The sequence below is a fragment of the Pristiophorus japonicus genome, chromosome 2 (assembly GCF_044704955.1).
Source record: "Pristiophorus japonicus isolate sPriJap1 chromosome 2, sPriJap1.hap1, whole genome shotgun sequence".
NCBI lineage: Eukaryota > Metazoa > Chordata > Chondrichthyes > Pristiophoridae > Pristiophorus > Pristiophorus japonicus.
Window position 1 is genome coordinate 140,417,257 of NC_091978.1, and position 26,455 is coordinate 140,443,711.

A 26,455-nucleotide genomic window follows, 5' to 3' on the forward strand; every position below is an offset into this window, starting at 1 on the left:
AGATACTGGATCGACTGGGCCTGTATTCACTGGAGTTTAGCAGAATGAGAGGGGATCCCATAGAAACATATAAAATTCTGACGGGACTGGACAGGTTAGATGCAGGAAGAATGTTCCCGATGTTAGGGAAGTCCAGAACCAGGGGTCACAGTCTAACGATAAGGGGTAAGCCATTTAGGACAGAGATGAGGAGAAACTTCTTCACTCAGAGAATTGTGAACCTATGGAATTCTGCACCGCAGAGAATTGTTAATGCCAGTTTGTTAGATATGGAACTTATGGCTAAAGGGATCAAGGGATATGGAGAGAAAGCAGGAAAGGGGTATAGAGGTGAATGATCAGCCATGATTTTATTTAATGGTGATGCAGGCTCGAAGGGCCGAATGGCCTGCTCCTGCACCTATTTTCTATGTTTCACAAAGACCTTTGACACTATCAACCATAAGGGACTATGGAGCATCCTCCTCAGTTTCGGCTGCCCCCAAAAGTTTATTAGCAGCCTCCGCCTGCTCCACGATGACATGCAAGCCATGATCCTGACCAACGGATCCACCACAGACCCAATCCACGTCCGGACCGGGGTCAAGCAGGGCTGCGTCATCGCTCTTCTCGATCTTCCTCGCTGCAATGCTCCATCTCACTTCAACAAGCTCCCCGCTGGAGTGGAACTAAACTATAGAACTAATGGAAACCTATTCACCTTCGCCACCTCCAGGCAAGAGCCAAGGTCATCTCATCCTCTGTCATCAAACTACAGTACGCGGACGACGCTTGCATCTGCGCACATTCAGAGGCTGAACTCCAAGCCATCGTCAACATCTTCACCGAAGCGTACAAAAGCATGGGCCTTACACTAAACATTCGTAAGACAAAGGTCCTCCACCAACTTGACCCCGCCACACAGCACTGCCTCCCAGTGATCAAAATCCACGGCGCGGACCTTGGACAACGTGGACAATTTTCCATTACTTGGGAACCTACTATCGGCAAGGGCAGACATAGACGAGGAGGTCCAACATCGCCTCCAGTGCGCCAGTGCAGCCTTCGGCCACCCAAGAAAGAGTGTGTTCGAAGATCAGGCCCTCAAATCTGACACCAAGCTTATGGTCTATAGGGCAGTAGTGATACCCGCCCAGGCAGTAGTGATACCCGCCCTCTTATATGGCTCAGATTCGTGGACCACATACAGTAGACGCCTCAAAGCACTGGAGAAATAGCACCAGCGCTGCCTCCGTAAGATCCTGCAAGTCCACTAGGAGGATAGACGCACCAACATCAGTGTTCTCAATCAGGCCAACATTGAAGCACTGACCACACTCTACCAGCTCCGTTGGGCGGGCCACATCGTCTGCATGCCCAACACGAGACTCGCAAAGCAAGCGCTGTACTCAGAACTTCTACATGGCAAGCGATCCCCAGGTGGGCAGAGGAAACGTTTCAAGGACACCCTCAAAGCCTCCTTGATAAAATGCAACATCCCTACCGGCACCTGGGTATCCCTGGCCCAAGACCGCCCTAAGTGGAGGAAGAGCATCTGGGAGGGGGCCGGGTACCTCGAGTCTCGTCGCTGAGAGCATGCAGAAACCAAATGCAGACAGCGGAAGGAGCATGCGGCAAACCAGACTCCCCACCCATCCTTTCCTTCAACGATTGTCTGTCCCACCTGTGACAGAGACTGTAATTCCTGTATTGGACTGTACAGTCACCTGAGAACTCACTTTTAGAGTGGAAGCAAGTCTTGATTTCGAGGGACTGTCTATGATGATGAGTGACCGGGACTTGGTGTGAGTTAGTACACAGGCAGTTCAAGTTCATGGAAGGTGGAAGATGCGAGGCCAGCAAGGAGAGCATTGGAATAGTTGACTCTAGAGGTAAACAAAGGTGTGGATTAGTGTTGTGGCAGCAGATGGGCTGAGGCAGGGGGGGGGGGGGAAAGATGGAAGTAGGCGGTCTTTGTGGTAGAGAGAATATGGAGTTGAAAGCACAGCTCAGGGTCAAACAGTCTGGTCCAGCCCAAGCTGCTGGCCAGACAGGGGGATGGAATGGGTGGCGAGGTAGAGTTTGTGGCAGGGGCCAAAGACAATGACCTCGGTCTTCCCATGTTTAATTGGAGGTAATTGCAGCTCATCCAGGAGTGGATGTTTGACAACACAGAAGTAGCGGAGTTGAGAGAGCTGGGTATCGGTGTGCATGTGGAACCTGACGTTACGTCTTTGGATAATGTTGCCGAAGTGATAAATAGGAGGAGTCAAGGATAGATTCTTGGGGGACTCCAGAGGTATCAGTGTAGGGATGGGAAGAGAAGTCATTGCAGGAGAGTTTTGGACAATGACTGGATAAGCAAGAGTGGAACCAGGCAAGGGCAGTCCCACCCAGTTGGACAATGAGACAGTGCAGCAAGATGATGTGCTCAACCATGTCAAAGGTTGCAAAAATGTAGAGAAGAATGAGGAGGGTTAGTGCACCCATCACATTAGATATCATGTGACTTTGATTAGGGCCGGAAACCTGATTGGAGAGATTCAAACATGGAATTGCAGGAAAGAAGAGCATGCATTTGGGAGGCAACAACACATTCAATGATTTGGGAGCTCGGAGATGGGGCAGTAGTTTGCAAAGACAGAGGGATCAAGGGTGTGTTTTTTGAGGGAGGTGATGATGGCAGGCTTAAAAAGGAGGGGACAGTACCGGAGGAGAGGGAACCATTTACAATGTCAGCTAGCGTAGAAGCCAGGAAAAGGAAGCTGGGTGGCCAGCAGTTTAGTAGGAATGGGTGTCATGGACAAAATTAGCTGGAAGAAGGCATAAGAAGATAGGAGAGAAACTAGAGAAAGATGCAAAGTAGGGCTGATTTTAACAAATGTAAGCATCTGGCAAGAACTCTCACCAACCATGAAGTGCATATTGGGAATATACGTGGGCTCCATGATTTTCTTTCTATTAATATTCTGTAAAATTGAGCCCAATATATTTTACCATTTTAATTCTTGTGCTTTCATTTGAACAGCTACTTGGTATCCAATTTAAGTAAAATCTTTGACATGCAGCTTTGATTATTTTTTAACAGAAGTTAACAAGACTCGATAAATCTCACCTGAAGAGCAGAAAAGAGAAAATCAAACTGCCTCACAAACTGGAAATCTTTACTTCTGATCAATGTTTAGCCAACACCCCTCAGGATTACACTGACAATGGAAGACCATTCACTTCTTGTAGCCCTTCACAGGCAGATGAAGATTCAGAAACTGCAATTCTGACACATAACATGAAGCATTCAGATACTGATCTTTCTGCTAATAGTGACCAGGAGTCAGGTGTCGCTGACTTGAGCTGCAGATCACCAAGTGGTGGAGACTTCCTGTCTAGTGAAGACAGCAGCAAAAATCTGTCAGAATACCCAGAGGAAGTTGTCATTGCTGTTGCATAAGAATCTAGTGATACCTGGTTAAAAAGGACTACAATTCATGCATTATGAGAACTGAAGATGCATTTTATATTCTTAAATTACATACATGATAAGGCAGATGTAGGTTTTTGGTACAGTTATAATTTATAACTTCAAATTCCACCTCAAATCTTAAATATATATAGGTCTTTGTTATCTATCACTCAGGAGATAGAAAAAACTGGACAAATTACTTTTGGTTAAAAGGGAAGGAAAGCCCAGGCTGACTACTTTTTTAATTTAAGTACTTTTTAGAGAGAGAAAATAAATCTTAAATTAATGTGATATAGTCCAAGGGCTGTGACAGCTGTAACATTCTATGATTGATGTTTTTTTTTAAACTTTAGTTTTCCTGCCAGGATCGAGACTCTTGACAAGATTTTATTTTCCTTCTGGAGTGCTCCAGTGAGGTCAATTAGAGCTGCATCCTTCACCAGATCTATTGCAAACAGCAGGAGGCATAACTGACCTTATGAAGTCAAGCATCTTGTCCAGCATGTGATTAATTTCTTGGACTCGAGCAGTTCCAAAGTCGTAACTGATAACACTGGAGTGAACAATTAGATAGAGAATCCTACTCGAGGGTCTCCACGCTGGCAAGAACATTGAAATTTTCAACAAAAACTTAGCTTTACTGTTTTTTTAAAAAAAAATGTTAAAAAAGGGGAGTAGCTAGAATTTCTTTTTAATTATAACTGGACCAATATCATCTATTCCAGTGAGCATATTCCCAGATTTCACATGCAGCCACAGTTGCATTAAATGATATAAACACTAAAAAATGTAGTACTTGTATAGCTGGAAATTTTAAGTTATTGTGCGTTTGAGTATGTAAAAGCAGACTTCTGGGCAATTATACATGTGGTTTCCTTTTTATATTTTACACTTATGAAATAGTTTCCTCATGAAATTGGATGATTTATTAAATTTGTCACCATACAACTTCTAAAGAGAAAATTAAGTAAATTTTCAAAATATGAATGTGACGAGCCAACACAGAAGTACCTCTAAATGCAACACCATCCCCCACACAAAAAAAACTAGCTGATTAATTTAGTTGCCTTATTCTATACCTTTCAAAGTTACTAAGAAATTTTGCAATTGCGATTAAGGTAATTGCTTTGGTGTACAAGTATTTTTCACCCCTTCCCAATATTCAATAAATGGCTATTCACCTCTCTTTAGCTCCACTCCCCTACCCTCGTGTCTCTCCAAAGGCCTAGTGAAGATTAAATCTAAGCAATTATGGGTGCAACATACTGTGACACATGGTACAAGTATGCCAACATACTTTGCCACTGATTTTTTTTTTTAAAAAGGGTTACTTTACATCAAGTTTCATGTCCAAAACAAATGCTCATTTATTCTTAACTTATCAAGCCAACAAATGCACATGTATGTTTTAGTAGTTACTCAAAGCAGAATTTTTTTCAAGTGTCCACTGTGCAAACGCATGCAGTTTCAACACGAACACTCTGCTCTCTATTTCTGTATTTGCAACTTTTGAACGCACAATGTCCTAAATCAGAAAACGCAACCTGTGCAAACCATTACACATTTGAGTTGAGATTTTATTCCCTCTTATGAAAAGAATAGTATACTGGTAAATATATTTATGCTATTTATGGTTTCTGACAATCCTGTTGTATATCTTAACATTCTGTAAATAGAAAAATCTGTTGTCACATTATGGTATGCTTAATGTACTAATTAAAATACAGAAAAGTGAAGTGTGATGTAGCGTGTGGCATTTCCATATTTCAAGTAAAGTTAATTAAATAAAATCTATGTAGAGTTACTTTGTGAAACATCTTGAAGTTATGAGTCATTATCCTTTTATCTTCTGACTATCCTAAATAAATTATATAAATTACCTCAGCACAACTTTTAGACTGCTAGTTGTAATGTATCTATGGAATACCACAGCAATGTTGAATTCCTAAAATGAAAACTTCAGCTCAATAAATTTCACCAGTGATCAAACTGCTTGAAAACATTTCATGAGTAGTAAAGCAATAGTGCAATTATTAGTACTCTGTACACGTTAATGCTATATTTAATACAGGAACTCTATAAAACTATAGTTACTTACAAATTTAATAGAACTGAGAATATTGAAATCTAAAAAATACAGGAATAAATTTTAGGTAAATTTTGGTTATTTAGAAGTACATTTTAATACGGAAATTGTGATTTTACAAATATCACTATTTCAAAAAGGTCATGCTGTGCAACATTCCTTAAATGTATTTTGATACATCTGTACTTTTCACTTTGCAGTTTTAATGCATTCCATCTTGTCCAGAGCAGGCATTTCAATTCATGCCAATTTAAAAGCTGTTGAGAGAAAATATATTCATTTTAACAGTGACAGGATGGTCCAAGAGTGATTTTACTTGAGAAATAGATCTAAAATTATTTAAAGACTGCAAAGATACAAACTGCTCCAGAGGAATTGTTCACTTTACGGAACTGAGAAAAATACAATAGACATCAGTAACAGTAAATTCTGGCCCACAGAAAGACTGGCAGACTGAAATCCTAGTGAAATCATTTTCAATTACCTTTCGTAGTGGAAGTTTTGCTGCAAGTTAAAAATCTAAATGGCATGGTGCCCTCTACAGGGCATGTGGAACCAGTGAAGCATCTTGGGACGTTTTACGAAGTTAAAGGCACTATATATATATATATATATAATACACACACACACACACACACACATAGAAACATAGAAAATAGGTGCAGGAGTAGGCCATTCGGCCCTTCGAGCCTGCACCGCCATTCAATAAGATCATGGCTGATCATTCCCTCAGTACCCCCTTCCTGCTTTCTCTCCATACCCCTTGATCCCCTTAGCTGTTAGGGCCATATCTAACTCCCTCTTGAATATATCCAATGAACTGGCATCAACAACTCTCTGCAGCAGGGAATTCCATAGGTTAACAACTCTCCGAGTGAAGAAGTTTCTCCTCATCTCAGTCCTAAATGGCCTATCCCTTATCATAAGACTATGTCCCCTGGTTCTGGACTTCCCCAACATCGGGAACATTCTTCCCGCATCTAACCTGTCCAGTCCCGTCAGAATCTTATACGTTTCTATGAGATCCCCTCTCGTCCTTCTAAACTCCAGTGAATAAAGGCCCAGTTGATCCAGTCTCTCATATGACAGTCCAGCCATCCCTGGAATCAGTCTGGTGAACCTTCGCTGTACTCCCTCAATAGCAAGAACGTCCTTCCTCAGATTAGGAGACCAAAACGGAACACAATATTCCAGGTGAGGCCTCACTAAGGCCCTGTACAACTGCAGTAAGACCTCCCTGCTCCTATACTCAAATCCCCTAGCTATGAAGGCCAACATACCATTTGTCTTCTTCACCACCTGCTGCACCTGCATGCCCACTTTCAGTGACTGATGAACCATGACACCCAGGTTTCGTTGCACCTCCCCTTTTCCTAATCTGCCACCATTCAGATAATATTCTGTCTTTGTGTTTTTGCCCCCAAAGTAGATAACCTCACATTTATCCACATTATACTCCACCTGCCATGCATTTGCCCACTCACCTACCCTGTCTAAGTCACCCTGCAACCTCTTAGCATCCAGCTCACACTGCCACCCAGTTTAGTGTCATCTGCAAACTTGGAGATATTACACTCAATTCCTTCATCCAAATCATTGATGTATATTGTAAAGAGCTGGGGTCCCAGCACTGAGCCCTGCGACACTGCATGAGTCACTGCCTGCCATTCTGAAAAGGACCCGTTTATCCCGACTCTCTGCTTCCTGTCTGCCAACCAGTACCAACAATTCTTTGTCCTCCAGATGGACTACTCTCGGCAAGTAATTGTAATTATGGGCTACCTCTGCTTAGCTCAGTCAGCCTGTAGTCTACAGCCAGAAGTGTATGCTAGTTTGACCCCATGTAGCAATTCATCACACATGAATATCTCTTTTCAAGGTTCAATATAGACAGAGGTAGCTTAGGCAGAAGTGCTTTTATCATTTGGATATGTATTGTGAAAGATGACAGGGGCTATCATTTACTGTAAATATGCTGTTTTGTAGTGGATACTGTTCATTAACCTGTCCTATGTGTATAAATGGCATATTGAGATATAGTTTGACCCTGGGTCTCATACGAATGTATATTCCATCTACAAACAAGGAGAACCACGTGGCAGCACGACATATTCCAGTACTACGAGTTTTCCACTCAATTCCTGGGTAGTGCTATAGTTTCCCTAGATATTGGGAACATGCTAGGTCCTTGAAGATACAAGGTCTGCTTCAGGGAATGGTCGGTGACACTGAATCCATATCGAGTGTAAAATCCAAAAATGTTAAGTCATAAGATAAATAATGTTAGACTGTGTCCACTGGTCAGAGAAATAATAACAAAGGTCATATTTACAATAATAAAACAAGAATTAAAAGAGGGATTACAAAAAAATCAGAGGGCGGTCAAACTGTAGAAATCTCTGCCACAACTTGTTGAAGCAAGGTCGACTAAATTCGTTGCTTGGAAAAGAGTAATATTAAAGAGTATGCGGAATGAGGAGAGTGGGACTAGAGTAGATCGCTCATGTAGAGAAGAATATTACAGATTTAATAAGCCTAAAGGCCTGTCTTTGTGTTGTAACAGTGGATGACTTTATAAACTTAATTGGCACATTCAAGATATAGAATGATGCCACATTAGTAAATCATTGTAGATACAAAATTTCAGAACTGTAGGTTTCTGCAAAAAGAAGTAAAATGCAGAGTGTGCACCAACATCTGACTGAAACATTAAAAATCAGAAATGACTAGAATACGTTCTCACCAGTTGACCACCAATTATGCAGACTTAGGGGCCGAAATTGCCACTTTCGATAAGAGCCATGACCGCCTCAAAGGGGCGGCCACCACGGGTCGGTAAGGACTCACCACTCGGTCAGCGCGGAGGGGCCGCCATTTTGAAAATTGCCCTCCTTTATTTTTGGAGTGGTGCACGGGACCAACCCGCCGTCTTCCTGCCCAGTCAGGCACACGCCACCCTCTTACCCATTAGCCCACGGGAGCGGATCGCCGCTTGGTGCCTCTGACAAGGGCGTGTCCGCCCTTAAAGGGGAGGGCGCAATGCCACGGCTGCCATTTTATTTTAACTGTCGGCCGACTGCCAGGTCACAATGGTGGCCACGGGTTCAGCCGGACCGCCAACAAGCAGCCGGGCACCCCCACTTGGGTTCTGGGCCGATGGCCCGGCCGAAACCCTCCCTGGTAACCCAGTGTTTGCCACTAAAGTGGTTGCAGAGTTTGCAGCGGCCATCCCCTTTGACTGAAGGTGAGGGACATTGTGACGCAGCAACGTGATGTGGCACTTCTGACCCGCCCACACTTCTGCCCCACTGACGACACCACATAGAAACATAGAAATTTACAGCGCAGAAGGAGGCCATTTCAGCCCATCGTGTCCACGCCGGCCAACAAAGAGTCGCACGACCCTCGGCAGCCCTGAAGGTTACATATAAACCCATGAACAATGAAAATGGCAGAAAGGCAAAGAGCACCCAGCCCAACCAGTCCACCTCACACAACTTATACATTCCACCCCAAACGGAGCCATGTGATCTCCTGGGAGAGACAAAAACCCAGGCCAATTTAGGGAGAAAAAGACCTGGGAAAATTCCTCTCCGGCCCATCCAGGCGATCGAAACTGGTCCAGGAGATCATCCTGGCTGTATTCGATTCCCTGCAGTACTTACCATTATATCTATGCCAGCCAACAAAAGGTTATCCAGTCTAATCCCAATTACCAGCTCTAGGTCTTTAACCCGGCAGGAAATGGCACTTTGCGTGCCCATCCAACCATCTCTTAAAAGTGGTGAGGGTTTCTGCATCCACCACTCTTCCAGGCTGAGAGTTCCAAATCCCCACAACCTTCTGCGTAAAGAAGCCCTCCCTCAAATCCCCTCTAATCCTTCCACCAACCACCTTATAACTATGCCCCCTTGTGATAGATCCCTCCACCAGAAATAGGCCTTTACTATCCACGATGTCCAAGCCCCTCAATATTTTGTACACCTCAAATGGGGTCTCCTCTCAACCTCCTATGTTCCAATGAGAACAAACCCAGACTATCCAATCTGTCCTCATAACAAAGATTCTCCATTCCAGATAGCATCCTAGTAAATTTCCTCTGCACCCTCTCTAATACAATCACGTCCTTCCTATAATATGGCGACCAGAATTGCACGCAGTACTTCAGCTGTGGCCTAACCAAAGTATTATACAATTTAAGCATAATCTCCCTGCTCTTATATTCTATGCCTCGTCCAATAAAGGCAAGCATTCTGTATGCCTTCTTAACCACCTTATCTACCTGGCCTGCAACTTTCAGGGATCTGTGGACAAGCACTCCAGGGTCCCTTTGTTCATCTACACTATTAAGTGGCCTACCACTTAATGTGTACACCCTTTCCTTATTAGCCCTCCCAAAGTGCATTACCTCACACTCCTCTGAATTAAATTCCATTTGCCACTGCTCTGCCCACCTGACCAGTAGATTGATATCCTCCTGCAGCCCATGACTTTCCTCTTCATTATCAATCACACAGCCAATTTTAGTGTCGTCTGCAAACTTCTTAATTATACTTCCTATATTCAAATCTAAATCATTGATATATACCACAAAAAGCAAGGGTCCCAGTACTGAGCCCTGTAGAACATCACTGGTAACATCCTTCCAGTCACAAAAACATCCATCAACCATTACTCTTTGTTTCCTACCTCCAAGCCAATTTTGGATCCCACGGGCTTTAACCTTCGTGACCAGTCTACCATGTGGGACCTTATCAAAAGCTTTGCTAAAGTCCATATACACTACATTGTACGCATTACCCTCATCGACCCTCTTGGTTACCTCTTCAAAAAATTCAATCAGGTTAGTCAAACATGATCTTCCCTTAACAAATCCATGCTGACTCTCCCTAATTAATCCTTGCCTTTCCAAAATGTAGATTTATCCTGTCTTTCAGAAGTTTTTCCAATAATTTTCCCACCACTGAGGTTAGGCTGACAGGCCTATAATTACTCGGCCTATCCCTTTTTTCCTTCTTAAACAAGGGTACTACATTAACAGTCCTCCAATCCTCCAGCACCATGCCCAAAAATTCAAAGAGGATTGGAAAATGATGGTCAAGGCCTCTGCTATTTCCTCTTTTACTTCACTCAACAGCCTGGGATGCATTTCATCCGGGCCTGGGGACTTATCTACTGTCAAAGCTGCTAAACCCCTTAATACTTCCTCTCTCACTATATTTATTTCATCCAGAATATCACACTTTTCCTCGATAGCAATATCTGCATTGCCCCTTTCCTTTGTGAAAGCAGATGCAAAGTATTCGTTAAGAACCTTCCCAACATCTTCCGCCTCCACACAAAGATTACCCTCATGGTCTCTAATTGGCCCTACCTTTTCTTTAGTTACTCTCTTACTCTTAATGTATTAATAGAACATCTTAGGGTTTTCCTTAATTTTACTAGCCAAGAATTTTTTGTGTTCTCTCTTAGCATTTCTAATATCCTTTTTAATTTTGCCTCTTAACTTTCTATATTCCTCTAAAAATTCTATAGTATTTAGCTGTTGGTATATGACATAAGCATTCCTTTTTTTCTTTATCCTCCCCTGTAAGTTCCTAGACATCCAGAGGGCTGAGAATTATTATTCGCACCCTTTTTCTTTAAGGGCACATGTTTGGCCTGAGCCTTCCGGATCTCCTCCTTGAATGCCTCTCACTGTTCCAACACTTATTTACCCACAAGTAGCTGTTTCCAGTCCACTGTCGCCAAATCACTTCTTAACTTAGCAAATTAGCTTTTCCCCAATTCGGGACTTTTATTCCAGGCCTATCCCTGTCCTTATCCATAACCAACTTGAATCTTACTGAATTATGGTCGCTGGCACCCAAGTGCTCTCCGACTAATACCCCTTCAACCTGCACAGCTCATTCCCCAAAACTAAAACCACCCCTTCTCGTGTTGGGCTTGCTACATACTGACTAAAAAAGTTTTCTTGAATGCATTTCAAGAATGCCACACGCTCTATACCCTTCACACTATATTTGTCCCAATCAATATTCAGATAGTTAAAATCCCCTACTATTAACACCCTATGGTTTTTGGACTTCACAGCAATTTGCCTACATATTTGCCCCTCTATCTCCCTCCCACTGTTTGGGGGTCTATAATATAATACACGCCCAGCAGTGTGATCGCCTCTTTTTTATTTTTCAATTCGACCCACATGGCCTCATTTGTTGATCCCTCCAACATATCATCCCTCCTCACCACTGTAATAGTTTTTTTTTAAATCAGTACCGTGACGCCATCCCCCTCTCTATCTTGTCTAAAAATCCTGTAACCAGGAATATTGATCTGCCAAACCTGTCCCTCTTTCAGCCATGTTCCTGTAATGACTATAATGTCATACTCCCAAGTATCTACCTGTGCTCTTAGCTTATCCATCTTATTCGCTATACTCCTTGCATTAAAGTATATACCATTTAGCACAGGAAGACCTCCTTGCTTACTACTTTCTAAGCCTTGTTTCCTCTGTCTTAGATTCGCTTTCGAGATTCTAGCTATCCGATTTCTGCTTTGCTTCATTCCCTATTGAATTATTTCTCAGGTTCCCATCCCCTTGCCAAGCTAATTTAAACTCTCCCCAATGGCACTAGCAAAACTCCCCGCGAGGATAATGGTCCCAGCGCTGTTGAGGTGCAACCCACCCAGTTTGTACAGTTCCCATCTCCCCCAGAAGCGGTCCCAATGCCTCAAGAATTTAAACCCCTCTCTCCTACACCAATTCACCAGCCAGGCGTTCATCCTCTCTATCCTTCTATTCTTGTACTCATTAGCACGTGGCACCGGTAGTAACCCGAAGATTACTACCTTTGAGGTCCTACCGTTTATCCGCCCCATTGCAAAAAAGAGCTGAATTTCGCAGGATTCAGCTCTATTTTAAAACACATCAAAAAAAGTAAGTGCGCCCCGTTTGGAGCGGAGGGCAATTTTACCCCCTTAGTTTCCACTACCTTAAGATTCTAGGGCAATTCAAGCAATTATATGAAATCCTTACCTATAGTGTGTGAAACTGTCCATGTTGTGTCATCAAATGCTGAAGCTTCTCTTCTTTAGCTCGTCGACAGTGACAAAGCTGATGGAACAAAGAAAACTTTATAAAGATGCAAGTGGTAGTTTAGGTATCACTTTTAAAACACTCATGTTGCATATTGTCAAGTAAGAAGATCAGAAACAATAAGGTGTAAGCCAATTTTCTGCAAGTGTTGGAAATTAGAGTTAATACCAAAATGGAAACTGGAAGCACTGTGTCCTACAATTATTCTATGCCATTTCCAATTAACAAGTTTAATATTTATAAAACTATATATTTAACTTGGATGCCATGGGGACACTCACATCCGTTCATGTTGGAGAGACCCACCTCCTACTCCCTTCACCCCAACCCATTAAATTGCTGACCATCTAATTTCCCCTCCTGGCCCACATGCCAGCTAACACTAAATGGTTTCCTATCCTCAGGGGCTGTCCGGCTCTCTTTCAAAGCTGCCAAGCTACTGGATCCTCCAGGAGGTAGCTCACTCATGTTGGGGATCAAACTTGGATCTGTTGCATTGCCAGACAGTATGAGGAATTCTCATCCTAGTGTTCAAATCTCACCATGGCCTCGCCCCTCCCTATCTCTGTAACCTCCTCCAGCCCATCTCTATAGCCTCCTCCAGCCCAACAACCCTCGCAAAACTCTGCATTCCTCCAATTCTGGTCTCTTGTGCATCCCCGATTTCCTTCGCCCCGTTATTGGCTATGTGCCTTCAGCTGTCTAGTCCCCAAGCTCTAGAATTCCATTCTCAAACCTCTCCACCTCTTCTTCTTTAAGACGCTTCTCAAAACCCAACTCTTTGATCAAGCTTTTGGTCAACCATCCTAATATCTGATGCGGCTCGGTGTCAAATTTTGTCTGATAATGCTCCCGTGAAGCACATTTTACTAGGTTAAAGACACTATATAAATGCAAGTTGTTGCTACTCAGAAAAATGTGCGACAGTGAAACAACACAATCACTATTCACTAGAATCAGTCACTGAAGAATTGATCGTCAAGATGTACAGCCTTGAATTTGGATGGGAAAACTGATGCGAATTTGACCAAAAAAGGTGCTTGAGCATGATAGCCAACAGGTTTTGTATTCAGATGAAGACAGACATATTCTAAAACCAGATGTCATTCCGAATACTGTTAAGAAATGGTCTGAACAAAGTAACTTTGCAATCCTTTTTCACAGCTAGTAAAACTATTTAACATGATTTTAGTTGTGAAGTAAACAAATTGTCAGTGGAGAACTACTTTTCTTGGTGAACAAGCAAAAAACAAGATGCAATATTAAAATAAGTACTTGGCTTTTATAAAATCACATTCTGGGGATCGGGCAAAACCTCCAATTGCAATTTACAAGAAAGTTGGCAGAATTAATTGTGTTAAATGAATGTTCTTTGCTGAAATTTGAAAACTATGTTGGTGAATGATTTGAATGCCGCCCATCCCTCCCCCCTCTATGTAGTATGGATTCTAATATAAGAGTTTGTCTGCTTGCACTGCCTTCTGTATAGCAGTAAAGGAAATAATATCACAGGATGTGTCTTCTCGATTCCCCATGTTGGAAAATTATCCATACATTTAATGGGGGAAGGAAAATCTGATGGGAGTACTTTTTATTCAAAATACTCTCCCATTTTAAAGAAAATTGGTTGATCTCCTATGGTGTTGTTAATTAGTAGTCTGGGGTTTGGTGCACAGTTGTGATGATCGTTGCCAAAAGGTCATATCCACTTAAGACCATTGTTTGGGTATTCATGTGGGGAAGTGGTCTAAATAGGCAAATCCAGACTTCAATTACCAACTAATTATTGTGTCACTGTTGGAATTTTCTCGATAATAATTGACATAGGTCAGGTAATGACCAGCTTTCTTTTCACTTTTGTATACTTTAAATATTGTTTCGTTGGGATTAGTTTGCATTTTACACAAAGTGTAACATCTTAAATACATACACAATACTCCAGTCAGAATTATTTCAAGTATAATAGAGTCGCTTCTCCCGATTACTAGGCTGCAATGAGGGCACAGCTTTCCTAGGTTGGGCAGCTTTAGAGCAGCTATCAGGCCAATCTGTAACCATGATCATGCTGTTTATGATGGAGGCACTCGATTCCCATCAGTGACATCAGAAGTGAGGGAGAGCAGACTTGGTTTATATGGCACCAAAAAACATGCATTTTTTAGTGAAATGTTAAAATGAAAGCCTGCTCATTTATTTACTTTTGCATGAAGTGGGAGCATACTTTGAAGAAAAGTACTTCCCTTTAACAAACAAGGAATAAATAAATGCATCTCACACCAAGGAATCACCACAACGGATCAAGTACTCAAAGTTGATTTTGGTACATACGGTTCTTTTTTCCATGAAGCTGCTGAGAAAATCATCTATTTCAATCTTGCCCTCAAGGAATTCCTCAGCAATTACATCAGATTCCTCTTCTGCTTGATGAGCTGCTACTTTCAACCTAGCCTGCAGGGCACTTAAACTGCAACTCTATAAGAACACAAAGTTTAACTCATTAAAAAATATACACTTACTTTAAAGCTGGTGGTTAATTAGCACATGCTCTTACAATGTATTAATATATATTCCTGGGTATTGCACACTTGAGGCTACTGCTGTAACTGAATGGCCTTGATAGTATGTCCCCCACTACCATCCCACGAAGGGCAGGAGGGCGTCGGGGGTAAAGATTTAAATATGGGGAACGCTGTCCTATACACTGCGAGCACGCGCCCGTTGCATTTTTTTTACTGCGTCAGACATTGTTCCGTCCACATGTCCCGCCGTGCAACGGTGGGACACTTCATTAACATATTTAAATCAGGCTCCCACAGTGCAATTGGGAGCCAGATTTAAAATCAATTTATGCTGCACAAGTTTCCCAGGGGTCAGGAAACTCAGCAAATAAAAGGAAGGTGGGAGCTGCTGTCCTTCCCTTGTCCCACAAAGACGACTGGTTAATAATTCTTTCAATAAATCAAGAAAAGCTCCTTGGTTTTACACAAAACAAAGTATATCAGTCATTCTGGATCATTAAATTGATTCATGTTTTTTCCCCAGTCTGTGCTACACTTTGCTGGTTTAAGAGGTTGAAAGCATGCATCACTACATAAAGAATTGAGAAAAGATCACTTGGTCGATCAAACTTGGCCTTTCTGCAGATCATTTAAAATTCTGTCTTGTAGAAGACAGAAAGCATTAAGAATGCAGAATTCTGAAAGAGTTATGCAATGTTGTATCTTATCCAAATCCTTATTAAAATAATGCAAAGATGAAAAGAAGCATCATTTTTATGATGGCACTTAATATCCTTAATTATTTATTTAAAACTGGTAGCGATGTATCTAACTGCAATGCAATTAGTTGATGTACATCTTATGGTATTAAACTGCGAGCAGTATATAAAATTGTTCTGTAGGATGAGGCCAAATTACTGCACTGATTAGAAAAGGCTGTCTAACAAGTCTGCAGCAGGCCAATAAGCCATAATCTTGGCTGTGTCTGTAAGTATTTAATAAAAAAATGTGGCACAGTAATAAAAGCACATAACTGAAATTATTTTCTTGTAAAAATTGTGAATATCAAATGTTTTCACCCAAATAAACTTCCTACACAAGCAATATGGAAGTGACAATAAAAAAGTATTTGGTTGAAATTAACAAAACTCCACAATTTACAGTGAAGCGAAAGGACAGCATCACTTACCTCACTCAGTTCATGTTGTCTTTGTAATTTTTTCTCAAAAGTGCTTTTGAGCCGAGTTAGCTGATCATACTGAAAACAAATTCAAAAAGTATTACATACAACATACATTTTAAAATATAAAAATGTAAAAAATAAAATAACCACAGTGCCTTACTTTATCTAACAGCTCTTGTCTTTCTGCTTCCAACTGAGGTTCAAGTTGTAGGTTTTTTTCTTCCAAGAAACATAAAAAATGTTTAGGCTACTACATGCTCAGTTATCAAACAAAAACATGCAAACAGATAACCAAAACTAAACATACTTGCCAGCTCCTCGATGTAGTTAACCAGATCATCTTTGTCAGTGCAAATCTGCTTTAGTTGTGGCAAACTGATGAAGTGCCCTAGTAGCAGATCCTCATTATCATTTAAATCTGTCAATTGTGATATACTATAAAACAAAGTCAATTCATGATCATTAGTGACAAAAATAAAAAATAAATAAGCATAACTTTATCCAGGTATGTGAATATATTTCCCAACAAATTATGAACAATTGAGATCATGGGCACTTTAACAATTTTCTTTTACATTCAAGATGCTGCTAAGAATCTCAATTTAGCTAAATTTTATATTTCAAATATAACTAATAATTTTAACATTCAACCTCACTACCATCAAGAAACAACAGCTACTTAAACTGTACTATGGAGCAAGGAATGGGTGCGTAGTTTGGGTCCTTCAATTAATCCCATATCCTCAACTCTCTGAACAATATAGGCAGCCATCTATTATTGCTATTTAAGGAATAAGCTATTTGGTTTGTTAGTTATTTGTGTACAGAGAAGATTTACTAGGATGTTGCCAGGAGTGGAGAATCTTAGCTATGAGGACAGATAGGTTTGTTTTCCTTGGAACAGAGGAGGCTGAGGGGAGACCTCATTGAGGTGTATCAAATTATGTGGGGCCTAGATATAGTGGATAGAAAGTGCCTATTTCCCGAGGAGTCAACAACCAGGGGACATAAATTTAAAGTAATTGACAGAAGGTTTAGAGGGGATTTGAGGGGAAATGTCTTCACACAGAGGGTTGTAGGGGTCTGGAACTCACTGCCTGAAAAGGGTGATAGAAGCAGAAACCCTCACCACATTTTAAAAGTACTTGGATGTGCACTTCAAGTGCCGTAACCTGCAGGGTTACGGACCTAGAGCTGGAAAGTGGGATTAGGCTGGATAGCCTCTTGTTGGCCAGCGCGGACACGATAGGCCGAAATGGCCTCCTTTCGTGTTGTAAATTTCTAGGATTCTATAAAACCTTTTTATATTATTGCAGATTTATTAGTATGCAGGAAGAGAGTCAAAACCAACTGTTAAAGAAAGACTCGGATTTATATAGCGCCTTTCACGACCACTGGACATCTCAAAGCGCTTTATAGCCAATGAAATACTTTTGAGTGTAGCCACTGTTGTAATGTGGGAAATAATGTTGTCTTCAGGTGAAACAGGTTTAGAAAAGCAGAATATTTTTTTTAAAAAGGCGAGGGGCTTGGGAATGTTGGTATTCAGAGAGACCAGAGTATCCTTGTATACAAATCACAGAAAGTAACATGCAGCTGTGACAAGCAATTAGGAAAGCAAATGGTCGGTTAGTCTTTATTACAAAAGGGACTAGAGTATAAGAGTAAAGAAGTCCTACTGCATTTATATAGGGCCTTGAGAAGACCACACCTGGAGTACTGTGTACACAGTTTTGGTCTACTTGCCTTATAAGAAGTGCAATGCAAGTTCACTAGACTGATTCCTGGGATGAGGGATTGTCCTATGAAGAGATTGAGGGAACTAGGCCTATATTCGCTAGAGTTTAGAAAAATGAGAAGTGATCTCATTGAAATATAAAATTCCCTTGACTTGACAGGATAGATGCTGGGAGGATGTTTCCCCTGGTTGGGGAGTCTAGAACTAGGAGTCAGTGTCCCAGAATAAGGGATCGGCTATTTAGGATTGAGGAGAAATTTATTCACTCAAAAGGTTGTGAATCCTCAGAATTCTGTACCCCAGAGGGCTGTGAATGCTCAGTAGTCAATAAGTATATTCAAGACAGATGAATAGATTTTTGGACACTTTGGGAATGAAAGAATATGTGGATAGTGCGGGAAAGTGGAGTTGAGGTTGAAGATCAGCTATGAGACTGAATGGCGGAGCAGACATGAAGCGGCAAATGGCCTTCTCCTGCTAATATTGCTTATGTTCTTAGAAAGCCGGGACACAATTGGACCTGAGCATGCAAACTTAATTCACAAATCATATTATGGCAATTTGAACAAGACTTTCAATGCAGTAGAAGTGAAATACAAGAGCTGGGAGACACAAAACTGCATAGCCACCTCTAAGAGGAGGGTACAATTACAATGTGACAAGTTTCATCATCATCATAGGCAGTCCCTCGGAGTCGAGGAAGACTTGCTTTCACTCTTAGAATGAGTCCTTAGGTGGCTGAACAGTCAAATACGAGAGCCACAATCCCTGCCACAGGTGAGACAGACAGTCGTTGAGGATAAGGGAGGGTGGGACAGGTTTGCTGCGCGTTCCTTCCACTGCCTGCGCTTGTTTTCTGCATGCACTCAGCGATGACACTCGAGGTGCTCAGCACCCTCCCAGATGCACTTCCTCCACTCAGGGCGGTCTTTGGCCAGGGACTCCCAGGTGTCGGTGGGGATGCCGCACTTTATCAGGGAGGCTTTGAGGGTGACAAGTTTACATAGGCAGTTTCTACCAGAAATGGGACATAGGAATTTATAATGGGAAAAGTTGACACGGGAAGTGCATGTAGATGCAAGATTTATAATGTAGTAGATAGACAGATTATTCAAGACATTGTACTTGCAACACAGACACTGTATAACTGGCCCCAAATGGACAGAAATCTGGTGACTGCAAGGCCACCCCCTGCCCCCCCCCACCCCGATCCTCATTCACCTTAGTTTTGAACATCGCCTTCAGATACTCAGAACAGAGCATTCTCCACAGGACTGGGGTATCAGGTCTCATTTGATATATATTTATTTTGCTTCAGGAGAACTCAATACTCAAAGCAGCAAGTTTTAAAAATAATTACATCATTATTCTATTGGGGTACTTCTAAAGTCAATTCTGGTTAGTACAAAAAGCTGTACCACAACAACTTAAAATCTGTATACTGTACCCAAGTTCATGGAGCTCTGAAAAGTGCTCAGGGACATCTGGCATCTTGTAACTATGATCATTCAAACCTAACTAAAACAGACAAAAAAAAACAAATAAATTTGCAAAAAAAACTTTTGACATCCTAACTTAAATTGGCATGCTTTGAAGATTGTAGCAGTATTTCTGAATGGTAGCACAAGTGTTTTGCTACAAATTGATTACATACTTTCTGTGCACTCTTCCTCATTCTTGATGCAGTTTGTTCTCCATATACTTCAAGGGTAAACCAATCATCCCATGGGGGAAAATCAAAGTAAGCAAGTGCTTGCTTCGATTTTTATTTAAACTTTAAAATTGTTTTTTTAAAAAGTGATTTTCCCTCATTCTTCTACTGCACAAGAAGTCTGAACAGACTACTGCCCAGTGGAACAATTTGACAATATTACAAACTCAAATTATGTCAAATTACAGTTAGAGTGATGAACGGTCTGTTCCAATAGTCCTAAAAATAGTGGGAAAGTAAATGAGAGGAAATTACATTAATGAATGAAGACTAATAGTCTTACTTTCTTCTTCATGCCTCAGGATTAAAATCATAGTAGTGCCAAAAAATAGGTTTTGGTTAACCATGATTTCACCACATAAATACAGTGAGCTTAAACTCCCACTGTTGATCCACCTTTTTGCTGCTATTCAGATTGGGATGATTTTAGACATCAATGGAGTTTCTCCACCCATAAAACTCTCATTAACCACTGTTTTAATATTGTGATTGTGACATTTTATTTTCCTAGCCCAATCAAAGCTGTGCTCTGAATTGTATAACTACTGTATTTAAAGACATAATCTGCCTAGTAAAAAGGCTGATCCAAAAAATTAACATACATTTACATAATCTCCCTCTCAACGGCTAGCTGGATCATAAACAAGGGGGACAAAAATAAAATCACAATTCAGAGCTTTTAGCAGGGATCTTTTACTCCTCCTTCTAGGTCACTTAGTGAAAGGGGGGTGGGTTTAAACTAATTCACCAGGGATTTGGGCACCAGGATGTAGTATTAAAAAGTAGAAACAAGATGCAGAGGACTGGGAGAGACAGAGTAGGAAACAATACAGAATTAGGTGGGATCACAGAAAATATAAACTTAGGTTTGGAGTGAATGTGTGTAAATGCACAAGGTGTGGTTAATAAAGTTGGTGAGCTGCAGGCGAAAATATGATGTCGTGATGATAACGGAGACCTGGCTCAAATGAGGGAGGATTGGATGTTTAATATTCAAGGTATTCTGGAAAGATCGGGAAAGAAAAAAAAGGAGGGGTAGCAGTTTTGATTAAGGAAAATATTACAGTGCTAGAAAGAGAGAACAGCCTCGAGGGAAGACAGAATCTATTTGGTTGGAGTTGAGAAACAATAAAAGGAGCTATTTCACAACTTGGTATATTTTATAGACACCAAATAGTGGGAAGGAGATAGAGGAGCAGATTTGCAAAGAAATTACAGAAAGGTGCAAGAACTATAGGAGATTTTAATAACTACAATATTAAATGGGGCAGTTTGTGTTAAGGGCAGAGAAGGGGAGGAATTTCTGAAGTGTTTTCAGGAAAATGTTCTTGATCAGTATGTTTCTTGCCCAATGAGGAAGGAGGCATTACTAGACCTGGGGATTCAAATGGGTCAAGTGGAGACCATCACAGCTGGAGAGCATCTCATGGTAACCATAGTATTGTAAGGTTTTGATTAGTACCGGAGAAGGACAAGGAGCAATCTAGAATAAAAATACTTAACTGGAGGGCGGCTAATTTCAGTGATAGGAGGGGGGATCTGGCCCAGGTAAATTAGAGTCAAAGATTCGCTGGCAAAAATTTAATGGAGCAATGGGTGGCATTAAAGAGGTGGTGGTTGGGGTACAATCTAGGTACATTCCTACAAGGGGGAAAAGGGAGGACAATGAAAGCCGGAGCTCCCTAGATGATGAAGGAGAGTAGGATGAAGCAAAAAAAGCAGGCATATGACAGCTGTCAGCTTGAATCAGCAAGGGAGAATCAGACTGAATATAAAAAGTACAGAGGAGAAGTGAAAAAGGAAATGAGGGGCAAAGAGACAGTATGAGAATACATTGACAGCTAACAAAGGGGAATACAAAGGTCTTCTATAGGTGTATTAACAGTAAAAGGGTTGTCAGAGGAGAAGTGGGATCGATTAGAGACCAAAATGGGGAACTACTAGTGGAGGCAGAAGGCATGGCTGAGGTATTAAATGAATACTTTGCATCTGTGTTTACCAAGAGGACTTTTTCAAAGCTATGGCATACGAGGTTGTTACTGGGATACTGGATGAGATAAAAATAAAGAGGTGGTACTAGATAGGCCGGCGGCAATTAAAGCAGGTAAGTCACCCGGTCCGGATGGGATGCATCCTTGGTTGCTAATGGAAAAAAAAAGGTAGAAATTGCGGAGGTGCTGGCAACAATCTTCCAATCCTCCTTAGATAGAGGGGTGGTACCAAAGGACTAGAGCATTGCAAATGTTACACCCTTGCTCAAAATAGGGGAAAAGGATAAACCTGGCAATTACAGGCCAGTCAGTTTAAAGTCAGTGGTGGGGAAGCTTTTAGAAACAATAATCCAGGAGAAAATTAACAACCACTTGGACAACCACGGACTAAAAGGGGAGCGAGCATGGATTTTTTAATCATGTTTGACTAAAATCAATTGAGTTTATTAAAAAAGCAGGAAACTATAGACCAGTTAGCCTAACATCTGTGGTTGGGAAAATGTTGGAGTCCATTATTAAAGAAGCAGTAGCAGGACATTTGGATAAGCAAAATTCAGACAGACAGAGTCAGCATGGATTTATGAAGGGGAAGTCATGTTTGACAAATTTACTGGAGTTCTTTGAGGATGTAACAAACAGGGTGGATAAAGGGGAACCAGTGGATGTGGTGTATTTGGACTTCCAGAAGGCATTTGACAAGGTGCCACATAAAAGGTTACTGCACAAGATAAAAGTTCACGGGGTTGGGGGCAATATATTAGCATGGATAGAGGATTGGCTAACAGAAAAGAGAGAGTCGGAATAAATAGTTCATTCTCTGGTTGGCAACCAGTAACTAGTGGGGTGCCGCAGGGATCAGTGCTGGGACCCCAACTATTTACAATCTATATTAACAACTTGTAACGTAGCCAAGTTTGCTGACGATACAAAGATGAGAGGAAAAGCAATGCGAGAGGAGGACACAAAAAATCTGCAAAAGGACATAGACAGGCTAAGTGAGTAGGCAAAAGTTTGGCAGATGGAGTATAATGTTGCAAAGTGTGAGGTCATGCACTTCGGCAGAAAAAAATTAAAAGAGCAAGTTATTATTTAAATGGAGAAAGATTGCAAAGTGCCGCAGTACAGCGGGACCTGGAGGTACTTGTGCATGAAACACAAAAGGATAGTATGCAGGTACAGCAAGTGATCATGGTATCTTGGCCTTTATTGCAAAGGGGATGGAGTATAAAAGCAGGAAAGTCTTGCTACAGCTATACAAGGTATTAGTGAGGCCACATCTGGAATATTGCGTGCAACTTTTGGTTTCCATAGTTATGAAAGGATATACTAGCTTTGGAGGCAGTTCAGAGAAGGTTCATTAGGTTGATTCCAGGGATGAGGGGGTTGACTTATGAGGAAAGGTTGAGTAGGTTGGGCCTCTACTCATTGGAATTCAGAAGAATGAGAGATGATCTTATCGAAACATGTAAGATTATGAGGGTGCTTGACAAGATGGAGGCAGAGAGGATGTTTCCACTGATGGGGGAGACTAGAACTAGAGGGCATGATCTTAGAATAAGGGGCCGCCCATTTAAAACAGAGGTGAGAGAAATTTCTACTCTGAGGATTGTAAATCTGTGGAATTTGCTTCCTTGGAGAGCTGTGGAAGCTGGGACATTGAATAAATTTAAGACAGAAATAGACAGTTTCTTGAGGGATAAGGGGAGAAGGGGTTATGGGGAGCGGGCGGGGAAGTGGAGCCGAGTCCATGATCAGATCAGCCATGATCTTATTCAATGGCGGAGCAGGCTCGAAGGGCCATATGGCCTATTCCTGTTCCTATTTCTTTGTTCTTATGAGGCAAGCGAGAGGATGGATGAGGGAAGTGCATTTACTGTTGTGCATATGAACTTTAAAAAAGGGTTTGATAAAGTACCATATATTAGGTTTGTTAGCAAAATGGTATAAAAGGGGTAGGAGCAGCTTGGATACAAAATTGGCTAAGGGACAGAAAACAAAGTTGTGATGAATGGCTGTTTTTTGGACTAGAGAGAGGTACACAGAGGTATTCCCAGGGTTCAGTACTAGGACCACTGCTGTTTTTGATACATTAATAACTTGGACTTGGGGGTTCAGTGCACAATTTCAAAATTTTCAGATTTTGGAAGACTTTGAAGAGGGTATAGAAGAGGATTTACTAGAATGGTTCCAAGGATGAGTGAATACAGTTATGTGGATAGACTAGAGATGTTGGGGTTGTTCTCCTTGGAGCAGAGAAGGCCAAGAGGAGATTTGATAGCGGTGTTTAAAATCGTGAAGGATTTAGATAGAGTAAATAAAGAGAAACTGTTTCCAATGGATGAAGGGTCGATTACGAGAGGGCACAGATTTAAGGTGATTGGCAAAAGAACCAGAGGTGACATGAGGAAAAACTTTTTAACGCAAAAGTGGTTAGGATTTGGAATACACTGCCTGAGAGGGTGGTGGATACAGATTCAAAAGTAGCCTTCAAAAGGGAATTGGATAAACATTTGAATAGGAAACAATTGGAGGGATATAGGGAAAGAGTGGAGGAGTGGGGCTAACTGGATCGCTCTTCAAAGCTTCTTTGGCATCGGCTGAGGCCATTTTTATTGACCCTTTAAAAGCAAAGGCTGAAATCAAGGAATGTACAAACGTTATATCAAAAGGAGCTATATTAGATACCAAATCTTTATATCCAGACATTGAAGCAAATTCTTTCATGCCGGAGGAATATTCAGTTCAAGGAGCTCTTTGGGTTAATTCCAACTCTGGTCTGGGAGCTTTTAATTATGTTTATCTGCTCATCAAGCTGAGTGATATCAGTGTAGGAAGAAATGGATCAATTTTTTAAGTCACTCTTTACTCCCACTCCAATCCCCAAACCAATGCAAATTTTCCCTATGAAAGAAATTTGATCTGTTGATTTAAGGAGAACCCTGAATAGCTCAGCCAAGCATACCTGTAAAGCAGAATCACTTGGGCTATGATTTTTAGATCTTTTTCGAAAAGCACCCACTGCAAAATAAAAGTTATTGAACATACTAACCAGCTGCAATCTGTGGAATAATGGCTGCAATCTGGGGATGAATAAATATGGTACTTAAAAAAAAAAAACTTATTTGAGGGCAAATCTGACTCACTGGGATTGACTAAATGCAAGCTTCCGAATAAATCTTTTGGTGCATAGCAATTTCCCCCAACTTATAGAATCAAAGGCCCCAAGTTTCGTTCTGCGTTGAAAATGGCGCACCTCCTAGCTGGGCGCCTGTTTTTCGCGCCGAAAACTGCACCTAAAAAAAAGTCCGATATTCTTAGCTCGATGTCTGCTTGGCGCGGCGCGCTCTTCGCAGCAGGGGGCGGAGCCTAACACTCGCGCCGATTTTCTAAGTAGCAGGGGGCGGGTACAATTTAAATTAGCCTTCGTGGTGCCGGCAACCCTGTGCGTGCGCGTTGGAGCGTGCGCGCAGTCTCACACAAACATTGGCACTCGGCCATTCGAGAGGTGGGAGCAGCGTCGGAGCGGCCTATAAAAGGCCCAGCGGGAGCTCAAGTACCAGCGGCAGTTGGGGAGAGGTGGGAGCAGCGTCGGAGCGGCCTATAAAAGGCCCAGCGGGAGCTCGAGAGTCAGCGGCAGTTGGCGAGAGGTGGGAGCAGCGTCGGAGCGGCCTATAAAAGGTCCAGCGGGAGCTCGAGTACCAGCGGCAGTTGGGGAGAGGTGGGAGCAGCGTCGGAGCGACCTATAAAAGGCCCAGCGGGAGCTCGAGTACCAGCGGCAGTGGGCGAGAGGCGGGAGCAGCGTCGGAGCGGCCTATAAAAGGCCCAGCGGGAGCTCGAGTACCAGCGGCAGTGGGCGAGAGGCGGGAGCAGCGTCGGAGCGGCCTATAAAAGGCCCAGCGGGAGCTCGAGAGTCAGCGGCAGTTGGTGAGAGACGGGAGCGGCCTATAAAAGGCGTACCGGTGCAGCTACAGCGGGAGAGAAAGCAAAATAGAAGTAGAAAGGAATCAAAAGGTGAGGTCACAGCCAATGGGGTAAGTGATTGGCTGGTGATTGGTGAGTAGCTTTTCTTTTTATTTTTTATATCAGTAAGTGAACTGTAACATTGTTATTACCAATTTAAGGGTATCTAAGGGTTAAGGCATGGCAGGAGAGATCGGTCACGTGATATGCTCCTCCTGTACCATGTGGGAACTCAGGGACACTTCCGGTGTCCCTGACGACTACGTGTGTGAGAAGTGTATCCGCCTCGAGCTCCTGACGGTCCGCGTTACGGAATTGGAGCTGAGGGTGGATTCGTTCTGGAGCATCCACGATGCTGAGAATGACGTGAGTATCACGTGTAGTGAGTTGGTCTTACCGCAGGAGAAGGGTCCACAGCCAGATAGGGAATGGAAGACCAGCAGGACGAGCAGTGCAAGGAAGGTAGTGCAGGGGTCCCCTGTGGTCATCCCCCTACAAAATAGATACACCGTTTTGAGTACTGGTGGGGGGGATGACTCATCAGGGGAGGGCAGCAGCAGCCAAGTTCATGGCACCGTGGATGGCGCTGCTGTACAGGAGGGCAAGAAAAAGAGTGGGAGCACGATAGTGATAGGGGATTCAATTGTGATGGGAATAGATAGGCGTTTCTGCGGCCGCAACCGGGACTCCAGGATGGTATGTTGCCTCCCTGGTGCAAGGGTCAAGGATGTCTCGGAGCGGGTGCAGGAC

The 26,455-nt window shown here is 42.2% G+C and overlaps 2 protein-coding genes across 2 annotated transcripts in view; one reads left to right on the forward strand and one right to left on the reverse strand.

Annotated features, from left to right (window-relative positions):
• The window catches only part of mtmr7b (myotubularin related protein 7b), a 277,663-nt gene extending 272,253 nt beyond the window's left edge, over positions 1-5,410 (forward strand). The window contains exon 14 of the mRNA XM_070869780.1: positions 3,068-5,410. Within this exon, the coding sequence (XP_070725881.1) occupies positions 3,068-3,427 (360 nt within the window). The 3' untranslated portion in view covers positions 3,428-5,410. The remainder of the gene's footprint in view (positions 1-3,067) is intronic.
• Positions 5,411-5,597: 187 nt separating this feature from the next.
• vps37a (VPS37A subunit of ESCRT-I) overlaps positions 5,598-26,455 on the reverse strand; it is a 54,645-nt gene continuing 33,787 nt past the window's right edge. The window contains exons 6-12 of the mRNA XM_070869791.1: positions 19,491-19,561; positions 16,613-16,740; positions 16,466-16,524; positions 16,312-16,380; positions 14,953-15,096; positions 12,565-12,642; positions 5,598-5,782 (exon numbers count right to left, since the gene is read on the reverse strand). Of these exons, the coding sequence (XP_070725892.1) occupies positions 12,565-12,642; positions 14,953-15,096; positions 16,312-16,380; positions 16,466-16,524; positions 16,613-16,740; positions 19,491-19,561 (549 nt within the window). The 3' untranslated portion in view covers positions 5,598-5,782. The remainder of the gene's footprint in view (positions 5,783-12,564; positions 12,643-14,952; positions 15,097-16,311; positions 16,381-16,465; positions 16,525-16,612; positions 16,741-19,490; positions 19,562-26,455) is intronic.